We start from the raw sequence: 11,395 nt of genomic DNA on the forward strand, positions 1-11,395 counted from the left end.
AAACCACTGCTGCTGGGAGATGTTTGCAAGCGCGCGCGAGGTTATTTTTTTAACGAGCCCGCCAAACGACGCCGTTTTGGACCAGTTTTAATATGCCTTTTTTTTTTGAAAACCTGGCCAAAACGGTCGTTTTGGACCAGGGTTTTGAAATTAAAAAAAACAGGAAACAAAGGGAATTGACGTGGGCTTTGTGGGCTTTTGAAAAAGGGCTTCTATTTCCTTACTTAATTGGGTTTTAATTGAAAGTTCTCTTTATACAATTGGGTTTTGAGAATTCCTTAATTAAATAGAGTTGGAAATTCCTTAATTAAGTAGAATTGAGAATTCTCTTTATAAAAGACCAATAATATCACCCAATTTCATCAAAGTGTGTGTGCATCACAAGAATCCTGCAATTTTTTTTCTTCTTGAGTACGCCAATTCAAAGTAAGTCGAATGCTTTTTTTTTTCTTGAGCAAACACCAATTTTGTTTATTCTTTTTTTAATAATTTTTTTCTTATTTAGCTCTTTCTATATTAGTAAGATCAGTAGCAAACTCGAGGAGAAAGAGGCTACGTGACACGTTATTCGAGGTATAATTAATTTTTATTTATTTATTTAATTGATAATTATTTATTTATTTGATAAATTATAGTCAATTAGTCATAATAATATATATAAAACCCTTATTTTGTTTCAATTGTACAGTTATGGAACGGTACTTTCAGAGAAAGAGTTTAAATCTTCCTTCAAATAATCTGGGTAGCTCAAATCCTCCTTCGAATCATCTGTCTAGTTCCAATCCTCCTTCAAATAATCCGGCTAGTTCCAACCCTCCTTCAAATAATCCGGCTAGTTCAAATCAACCTTCAAATAATCCGCCTACTGAGTTGGATGAAATATTAGCTAATCTTCCTGCAGACCCTGGCCTTAGACCTCCAATGACTTATTATAATCCCAATTTTCGAGAACAAATCCGAAGAGCTTATCTGCAAAGGGGTCCTTGTCAGCCTAAAAGCCAAAACGATATGCCTCAAACACTTATGGGGGAGAGTAATCGACGTTTTCTTGTGAAATGGTTTGATTCATTTGTTTGGTTAGAGTATAGTAAAGAGAAAGATGCTGCATTTTGTCTTCATTGTTATCTTTTTAAATGCGACTTTGATAAACAAGGAAAGACTGGAAGCGATGTCTTCACTGAGAAAGGGTTTAAAAATTGGAGGAAGGGACCTGAGAATTTTAGGGACCATGTTGGACAAGTTGGAAGCCTTCACAATAAAGCTACACAACATTGTACAGATTTAATGAATCAGAAGCAACACATTGAAACCATTGTGATCAAGCAGACAGACCAAGCTCGTGTTAATTATCGCATTCTATTAACTGCCGCACTTGATTGCACTAGATATTTATTACGACAAGGTCTTCCTTTTCGTGGCCATGATGAAAGTGAAACATCTAGCAATAAAGGTAATTATGTGGAGCTTTTGCAATTTCTTGCCGATCATGATGAGAAAGTTCGTGCCGTTGTGTTTGAGAATGCTCCAGGGAATCTCAAGTATATTGCTCCTAACATTCAAAAAGAACTTGTCAATTCTTGTGCTGTTGAAACCATTGATGCAATTATTAGGGATATAGACGATGCATTCTTTTCTATATTGGTAGATGAATCACGTGATGTTTCAATAAGAGAGCAAATGGCGGTGGTGTTGCGTTATGTGAACAAAAAAGGGCAAGTTATTGAAAGGTTTGTGGGTGTCCAATATGTCTCTGATACGACTAGTAGCAAATTGAAAGAGGCAATTGAGCAGTTGATTTCTTCAACAAATTTGAGCATGTCCAGGCTACGAGGACAGGGGTATGATGGTGCTAGTAATATGAGAGGTGAGCTCAATGGTCTTAAAACACAGATTTTGAGAGAATATCCTCAAGCATATTATGTCCATTGTTTTGCACATCAACTACAACTAGCTCTTGTAGCCGTGGCAAAGGGTAATGAAAATATTGCTACTTTCTTCACAACGGCTAGTAGTGTTGTTAACATTATTGGAGCATCGTGTAAGCGTCGTGATGCACTTAGAGAGCAACAACAAAAAGATATTATGAAAGCTCTTGAAATTAATGATCTTGAAACAGGGCAAGGGTTAAATCAAGAGACTACTCTCAAACGTCCTTGTGATACACGTTGGAACTCACATTATGATACTTTACTGAGTATTAATACTATGTTTCACCCCGTGGTGAAGGTGCTTGAATGGATTGTTGATGATGTCAACCAAGATAATTTAGGTGAAGCAAATAGGTTATTGAAAGAAATACAAACTTTTGACTTTGTGTTTCACCTATATTTGATGAGATTTATATTGGGAATCACAAATGATTTGTCAAAGGCATTACAAAAGAAAGATCAAGATATTGTGAATGCAATGATGTTGGTCCAAAGATGTAAGCAAAAGCTACAATCTATGAGGGATGATGACTTTGATGATCTGCTTGGCAAAGTATCAATATTTTGTGGCAACAATGATATTGATGTTCCTAACATGGATGATTTATTTGTACCACAAGGGAGATCACGTCGAAAAGCTCAGAAAATCACAAACCGCCATTATTATCGTGTGGATCTATTTCTTACTATCATTGATAAGCAACTAGTGGAATTGAATAATCGCTTCACTGAGGTAAATACTGAATTGCTTCTTTGTATGGCATGTTTGAGTCCGGCTTATAATTTTGCAGCTTTTGACAAACAAAAAATACTTCGTTTTGCTCAATTTTACCCTCAAGAATTTAATGACCGAGACCTCATGAAGCTTGAAGATCAACTTGGGCTTTATATTGTTGATATGCAGAGCAGCACTGTGTTTTCATCATTGATAGGAATTACTGATCTGGCAGAAAAATTGGTGAATACAGGAAGGAGTAGAATATACAACTATGTATATTTACTTCTTACATTGGCTTTAGTTTTACCCGTTGCAACAGCTTCAGTTGAGAGAGCTTTTTCAGCTATGAATATTGTGAAAACACCATTGCGTAACAAAATAGGGAATCGATGGTTGAGTGATAGCTTGGTTGTTTACATTGAGAAAGATGTTTTTTCTTGTATTAGTAATATAAATATAATGCGACGTTTTCAAGATATGAAATCTCGTCGGCAACAATTGTAGGGTAATTGTAATGATATTTTTTTAATGTATTATGAATAACATTAGTATTGTTTAAATTATAAGGATGTTTAGTTTTTTTTTTTTGGGAGCTCTTAGCTTTTGAAAATTGCACCTCTGCTGAAAAATTCCTGGATCCGCCGCTGCCTATTACAATAAGGATCATCACACAGTTGATCATTGTCACAAGCTTCATGGCTATCCTCCTGGACATAAACTTTATTGTGGTGGTTCCAACTCGTCTGGGCATGTTAACACAGGGAGTGCATCGCGCAATGGAAGCCACAACAAGTGGCGCGCTTCATATTCATATGCTTATCAAGTCCAAGCGGGCTCACCAGCAGCTGTGGCCTAAATTGAATAGACCCACACAGCCAGTTCTCATGTGGATCTGTCCACTCAAAATTTGAAAAAAAATTTGGGTGGGCTTTTTGTAGATCAATGCAAACAATTGGTAGCAACAATGGTACACTTATCTAAACCCACATTCCAAAATATCAATGCTTTTGCCAACACTACAGGTCTGCCCAATTGCCTTATATTAATGCAATTTTGTCTCACTTTTGGATACTTGATAGTGGTGCCATAGACCATATTTCATCTGATTCCTCCCTTTTTGTTCACTCTAATTCCTTTCGTATGTCATGTGTTAATTTGCCTACAGGTTCATCGATACCCATTGATTCCATCAGCACTATTCTCTTTAATAAAAACATTACTCTTGACAATGTTCTTCATGTGCCTTCTTTTCGTCTCAATCTAATATCTTCTACTCACAAAATCTTTCCGTTGTTGTATAATTCTTTTTCCCGAACTTATTTTTCCTTAAGTAATATTTCCACTAATGCACCTTTTTCTTTATTTCATTGTGATATTTGGGGACCCTACCGGATTTCACCACATTACAGTGTGCATTATTTTCTCACTATTGTAGATGATTTTACTAGGTGCACTTGGGTTTTTCTCATGAGTCGCAAATATGACACCCAATCTCTGCTCAAATCCTTCTTTCTTTTTGTCCACACTCAATTCATTGTTAACATTAAAATCATGTGCACTGATAATGGGTTTGAATTTCTTTCCATGAAATATTTTTTTTCTTAATAATGAGGTTGAGTTTCAACGTTCATGCGTGTACACATCACAAGAAAATGATGTCGTTGAACGCAAGCATCGCCATATTCTCAATGTCGTACATGTTCTGTGCTTCCAATCTAATTTGACAGCAGTCTATCTTATTAATAGATTACCTACCCCATTACTAAACCAAAAATCCCCTTTCGTAATGCTCCACAACAAACCACCTACTTTCTCTTATCTTCTTTGGTTGCCTTTGCTATGCTATTGTTGTTCACCGTCATAATAAATTTGATTTTCGTGCTCATCGTTGCATCTTTCTTGGTTACCATAAAGGTAAAAAAAGTTACAAGTTGTACGACCTTGACTCACATCACTTTCTTGTTAGTTAGGATGCCACCTTTCATGAAACCATTTTTTCCTACGCTAAAAAAATCCACTACCTTTAATACGTCCAATCCTCCCTTTACTAGTGGACCCATCTCACACATATCCATTTTGCATTAGCCCACAATCCAATTCACTGCCTTCATTTGAACCCCATACCCGAACTGACACACCTAACCCACACGAGTCCTCCTTATTCGATCTTACGCTTTCGTCACCTTCCTCCCCAACGCGTTCACTCACTCGCATATGGGCCATCTTCTCTGGTCACCCTTCATGGGCTTGCCTTTTCTGTCGGGCTTGAGTCACCTTATATGCCTAATATCCCTACACCGTCCTTTTCGCATGCACTTGTTCCTACCCGATAGTCTGCCAGATCAAAACATCCTCTATCTTGGCATCAGTATTATCACCTCTCCAATACTGTTGTCTCCCCACGCTCTTCATCCCATCTAACATCCTTCTCCTTCAGGTACTCATCACCCCTTATCTCTTTTTTTTTTCTTTTTTTTTAATAATCTCTTTCTCATTTTTCTCCTTTTCATAGAGATTTTCTAGTTAACATTTCAGGCACAACTAAGCCAACTTCCTATATCTAAGCTATCAAAGATCCTTACTTATGAGACATTATGCAAGTTAAACTAGATGCTTTGGAAAAACAAAATACTTGGACTCTCATGCCCTTACCTTATGGCTACAAACCTATTGGTTGTAAATGGGTTTACAAGATTAAATACAAACCTGATGACACGATTAACTGCTACAAAGCCCGCCTTGTTTCCAAAGGCTATGCTTAGATTAAAGGCATCGATTATCAAGAAACCTTTTCTCCCACCGCCAAGCTCACCACTCTTCGTTGCCTTCTCATCGTGGCTATTACTCGTAATTGGTTCATCCACCAACTTGACGTCAATAATGCATTCCTTCATGGTGACTTATCTGAAGTCGTGTACATGGACCCTTTTCCTAGTCTTCGCCGACAGGGGGAGAATCTTGTATGTTGGCTTAACAAGTCCTTATATGGTCTAAAACAGGCCTCCCGCAACTGGTTTTCTAAGTTTTCCACAGCCAATCATGCAATTGGTTTCCAACAATCCAAGGCAGATTATTCACTGTTTACCCGAGTTAATGGTAATTCTCTAACTACCGTTCTTATATATGTTGATGTCATACTTGTTACTAGCAACAATTTGGATGAAATAAACAGCCTCAAATCATTCTTGCTTCGATGCTTCTACATCAAAGGCCTTGGTGATCTAAAATATTTTTTGGGGATTGAATTCTCTCAACCAAAATAAGAGATTTTTATGTGTAAACGGAAGTATGCCTTAGATATTTTACAAGATGCAGGTCTACTGGGTGGACTGCCAGACTCTTTTCTCATGGAACAACATCTGAAGCTTACTCCTACAGATGGTGTTCCACTCGATGATCCAACCCGTTATCAATGATTAGTAGGGAGATTAATCTACCTCACAGTTATTCAGCCAGACATCGTGTATCTTATTAAGATATTAAGCCAGTTTATGCAACAACCCAAGAAACCAAACTTAGATGCGGCATTTCGGGTCTTGAGGTTTATCAAAGGCACACCTAGTCAAGGTTTGTTCTTTCCAGCTGCTAACAACCTTGCCTTAACAGCTTACTATGATTCTAACCACGCAGGTTGCCCTATAACGAGAAGGTCAACCACAGACTATTGTATATTTCTTGGTGGTTATCTTGTTTCTTGGAATCCATGAGCATACTAAACATATAGAGAGACTACCACATCGTAAGGGATAAGCTACAAGCAGGAATCGTCTCTACTTCTCATGTCCGCTCACATCTACAGCTTGTCGACATGTTCACGAAAACGTTGGGACGAGATCATCTAAAATTCTTAAGTGGCAAGTTGAGACTTCAAAATATTCACTCTCTAGCATACCAGTAACTTATTTCCTAGAAATAGCACTTTGCTGTAGCCATATATACATATGTATCTGTACATTGTAGGGCTGGACACGATATGAGATGACATGGGATGGAGGTCATCCGATGTCAATCCCGAATAGGGAAATTGGGATGGGATGACACGGGATCGGTATGATTTGGTATCAATGTTGATACCATAAAAAATCTACAAAATTTCATAAATCAAATGTAATACAACAAAACCCTCAATAAAGATTCAAGAGTTTTGATTCAAGACCAACCAAGAAATGGAAATCTCATACAAAGTTCAAGTGAAATGGAAATCAAATCTCATATAGGCTTTTACAACAAATCAAGCCTAATACAAACAAAATAAACAATCAATCAAAAGTTCAAGTTCAAGACATGTCAAATTACAAAGCAAGAATTGGAAATCTCACATAGGCTTTTAGAAAACACATGCAGCCAAATTAAGTACAAACTTCAAAGCAAGAAATGGAAATCTTAAATGGCATGTCCCTTTCCCTTTGAATCAATCTCTAGTTGTACTGGTGGTAGTAGCTTTAGTACTTGCATATTCTGCAAAAAAATAAATTCACACATGTTCATTGTTCTCTGTCATTGGGGCAATTTGAAGCTTCTATGGCGGGAAAAATGACAATATCAAATGAAGGCTTAACACTGTTGTCAATCAACTCAAAAACACACATATCATTAACTTTCAAATTATTTTCACGCACAAAATCCATCCAACCACCAGACAGGAATAGATCTCTTCCTCTTCCATATTTCAAATTAACCCAAGTTCTCCGATCCAAAACTCGAAGTATAACCTCACAAGAATTCTTAATAGGATATAGCTTGTGAAACTCGAATGGCAATCACTGGAAAAGAATAATAATAAAAATTATGGAAAGAAATAAGAAAACAATAAGAAAATCTTTAAAGAGAGAGAACGCTAATGATTGTTCCACTAACATATAAGTAAACAAAATTTGTTATGGCCCAAAGAGCAAGCATGATTGTTTATAGAAAGCTTACCAGCAAGAACCCTGTGATATAAGAGGGCTTCATGGCAACAATGATAGAAAGAGGGTGTTGAGATTTGTAAGCATTAGCTCTCTGAAGAGCTATAGCTTTTCCACTTTTAGGCAATGGACGGATCCTCCCAAGAAACTTAGGTGTTCGTTTTTCGAATCTTCTAGCGCTTGATATGCTTCCACTCCCTAATTTAGCAGGATAATCATCTTTCCCTGTTAAAAGAATACAACAGGTTATTGTAAATAAGAACATAATGTCAGAAAACACCACATGCTAATTATCAAGAACATGTAATCTATTAGTTTCATTTCTGATTTAGACTTCTGAAACATCAGTTTATAAAGTTGTGTAAGTTCTTGGTGTAATTCTGCTTTACCTTTTAAACTTGTCTTGCTTCTCTTCTGAGGCCTAGAACAAGGCAATGAGGATTTCTTCCTCATTTTTCTTGGGTAGGTTGAATCGTCTGATTGTTCTTCGATAGAATCATCACTAGAATCTTCATGAAAATCATCGTCTTTATCATCAGTTTCTCCCATCTCCTGCTTTCTCAAAGGATAGTCAATCTCTGTGCAAGTTCTATCAAATATGCAAACACGGAATTTGGAATTCCCTTGATATCCAAAAACTAGCCAGTAACTTTTCTCTAGGGAGTAAAACTCAGAGAAGTCTGCCCAACCCTTGTCGAACCACACCTGACCATCCAATCTTCTGAGGTCTACTTTCCATGCTAAACTACTTCCACTTGGAAGCTCAAGTGACACTGGATTTGATAGATTATCCCCATGTTTCATCACAAATACCTTTGGAATGCTCTACACCATAGAGATTTGTGTCAAGTAACTGATCAAAACATGAAAAAAATCATTTGAATTTTTTTTTTTTGTGTGGATAAAAAATGAATCATCTCAGATGTCTCATAGCATAACAAGCATTTTTCACACATGTATGACTAGAAATATAAAGATAATGCGAGAAAGAGAAAGGTGCTTACAAGTTTTGCCTCTCTGGAAGTGTTGCCCTCTAGAATGATCTTAAAAAAATGGGGAGTGGTTGGGGAAATTGTTGGCCAGTCATCAATTTCTTAGGGTAAAGAAACCATATATAGCTGAACTTCTGTGGTGTGGAGTTTCAAAGATTTGGAAAAAGCTGTATTTTACTTGAGTAATATGACAGTAAAGTAATAATGGCAACTACCCCCAGCAGATAATAGTTTTGAATATCCATTTTCAATTTGGAGCCTATCCACCCCCAACAACCTCATTTAACTCTACCCTCTTAAAGAACCTCACCAACTAAGATTTGAGTTTGTTTAAATGGGCCACAAAATCAACCAAATTCTTCGTATTAAATTCCCAATTTTGCTCTTTTTGCCTAAGCCCTTTTCAAATTATTGATTTCATATATATAGTGAATATTAATTTCACATTTTTTAAGTAATTATCTTACTATTTTGGCTGGCTCACTTGTTGTTGGTTCGTTGATGAGTACTTATTCGATATTAATTAGGGCTGGGCATGGTATGAGATGACACAGGATGAAGGTCATCCTAGTGCCAATCCCGAATAGGGGAATCAGGATGGGATGACACGGGATAAGAGTTTTTGAAAACACGTTCAAACCAAACCAGACCCAAACGGGATCAGTATGATTTGGTATCAATGTTGATACCGTAAAAAATATGCAAAATTTCATAAATGAAGTGTAATGCAACAAAACCCTCAATCAAGATTCAAGAGTCTTGATTCAAGACCAACCAAGAAATGGAAATCTCATACAAAGTTTAAGTGAAATGGAAATCAAATCTCATATAGGCTTTTACAACAAATCAAGCCTAATACAAATTTGAGTGAAATGGAAATCAAATATCATATAGGCTTTTACAACAAAACAAGCCTAATACAAACAAAACAACACAATCATTCAAGAGTTCAAGTTCAAGACATGTCAAGCCTAATCCAAATGGGTGAGATGGAAATCAAATATTATATAATCTTTTACAACAAATCAAGCCTAATACAAACAAAACAAACAATCAATCAAGAGTTCAAGTTCAAGACATGTCAAGCCTAATCCGGACTGCATGAGTAGAATAGAACTATCATATGGATATTATTAATAGATTCCTAGTTACAAGCTTAGCAAAAGTAATAATAATAAAAAAAACAAGTTTCGAGGCCTCTTACCATTCCAAATTCCCAATTGGGGCTTTGGGCTAGGTTGGAGCTGCAGATTGAAGAAAAATATACCTGCAAAGCTGCATCAAATAGCAGTTTTAGATTCATGCAAACACAAACAATTTTCTAGAACATGTAAAGACAATTTCGTAGCATGTTGCAGGTTGTAAGGTGTCCAACTATAAGACAAGCATGTAAGTTTTCCAAAGCAGCAGAAGATGATTAGCAATTTACAAGTATAGGAAACTCTCGAAATCAAATTGAGCATTAGATCAAATAGCAAACACACTCACGAATCAAGTTACATAAGATTCTATAGTCTCAAAGCAAAACTCACCAATGATCAAATGGCTTCAAATAAAACTTGAGATAGTGATGGAAAATAATTAAGAGTTGCAGCCTTACACAAGAAAGCAAGGGTTCTTCAATACAAAAATTAGACAGAATTTCAATGGTGGTCAACTATTGTAGACTCAGCTGTTGCAAACTTAGTATTTAGGTAATTAGACAAAATTTCAATACAAAAATCTTGTGCTATCGAAACTAACTATTGCAGACTTAATATTTAGTCCATGGACAAAAACACATGGCCTTAACAAACTTGTGGATGACAACAGTTCGTATTATAATAGTTTATATGATGCAAAATTAGGGAACTCAAGGCATATATAAAAAATGAAAAAGGAAAAACAAGGATGTGTTGTACCTTTTCATGATCCACACCTCATTTTCCTATGAAATCCTTAAGTTCCTTTGAAGCAAACAACTATATAACACCAAAATCATCAGTATAAATGCTCAAGAATAATACCAGCAAATCAATGACGTTGGGGACTAAAATCAAAACAATTTCTCAAATTTGAAACCAAAAAATTGCAAGCCAAATGAATACCTGAGAATCTGAGATCGTATTGAAATTGGTAGCAGAGGGAAAACGGGTTTGAAGAAGTCTACAACCAAACCAACAATACGATCTTCAACAACCCCCTAATTTTTCAACACAAAAACTCAGAGAGACTTTGGGTTGGGGCGAGCGAGAGAGAGAGAGGGAGGAGGAGGAGGATGAGAAGAATATGAAATCGATTGATGGTGGAGGATTTGGGAATTATGGCTTCAAATTGTGATTGAGAAAGGAGAAGATGAGAAATGAGAAGAATTTGACAGAGGAAAGGAAAGGACGTACGCAGAGAAACAAAGAGAAAGAGTTGACAAAATATATGTGAGAGTAGGGTTGGAACTAAAATTAAATTAGGATTAATAAAAATAATGTACTGTTCGGTACGGTATGACACCAACCGGCATCACAAATGTGGAACCGATGTTGTGCCAAACAGTATCGAGATGACACGGTATCATCCTTTTTACACGTTACCACCAAACGGGACGACACAAAATTGGCACGTTTTTGGGATGGTTTCGGTATTCCGGTTTTGATGCCCACCCCTAGTACATTGAATCAATATCAATTATCAATTCATTCTCCAATTTTATTAGAAGATGTGAAATGCTTGATGATTGAACACCAAAAAGCTTGGAAGGAGTATGGGTGCCCCATTATGTCCGATGGTTGGATAGATGGAAAAATTAAGGTTCTAATAAACGTTTTAGTGAATAGCCCTCATGGTACTTAGTTTTTGAAATCAATTGATACATCC

General features: G+C 36.5%; 2 protein-coding genes across 2 annotated transcripts; one reads left to right on the top strand and one right to left on the bottom strand.

Annotated features, from left to right (window-relative positions):
- Window positions 1–690: 690 nt before the first annotated feature.
- LOC103330917 (uncharacterized) lies at window positions 691–3,150 on the top strand. Its single transcript, XM_089046959.1, has one exon. It carries the CDS (start codon window positions 691–693, stop codon window positions 3,148–3,150), a length of 2,460 nt encoding a protein of 819 aa, XP_088903085.1.
- Window positions 3,151–7,130: 3,980 nt separating this feature from the next.
- Window positions 7,131–8,827, bottom strand: LOC103339999 (B3 domain-containing transcription factor VRN1-like). Its single transcript, XM_089044461.1, has 5 exons — window positions 8,761–8,827; window positions 8,558–8,646; window positions 7,943–8,378; window positions 7,567–7,778; window positions 7,131–7,406 (listed from the first exon to the last, which is right to left on the bottom strand). The coding sequence occupies exons 1-5, from the start codon at window positions 8,825–8,827 to the stop codon at window positions 7,131–7,133; spliced, it is 1,080 nt and encodes a 359-aa protein (XP_088900587.1).
- Between the last annotated feature and the right edge of the window lie 2,568 nt (window positions 8,828–11,395).

The sequence above is a fragment of the Prunus mume genome, linkage group LG2, assembly GCF_029339155.1.
Source record: "Prunus mume cultivar Tortuosa linkage group LG2, ASM2933915v1, whole genome shotgun sequence".
In the NCBI taxonomy this organism is placed as follows: domain Eukaryota; kingdom Viridiplantae; phylum Streptophyta; class Magnoliopsida; order Rosales; family Rosaceae; genus Prunus; species Prunus mume.

What these genes read in the sequence shown, in the direction of transcription:
- LOC103330917 (XM_089046959.1), top strand. Translation starts at nt 691, where the DNA reads ATGGAACGGTACTTTCAGAGAAAGAGTTTAAATCTTCCTTCAAATAAT.
- LOC103339999 (XM_089044461.1), bottom strand. Translation starts at nt 8,827, where the DNA reads ATGAGGTTGTTGGGGGTGGATAGGCTCCAAATTGAAAATGGATATTCA. An exon ending in AAAACTATTATCTGCTGGGG is followed by an intron (nt 8,647 to 8,760) that starts GTAGTTGCCATT and finishes CTTTACCCTAAG; the next exon opens with AAATTGATGACTGGCCAACA. An exon ending in CTTCCAGAGAGGCAAAACTT is followed by an intron (nt 8,379 to 8,557) that starts GTAAGCACCTTT and finishes TCTATGGTGTAG; the next exon opens with AGCATTCCAAAGGTATTTGT.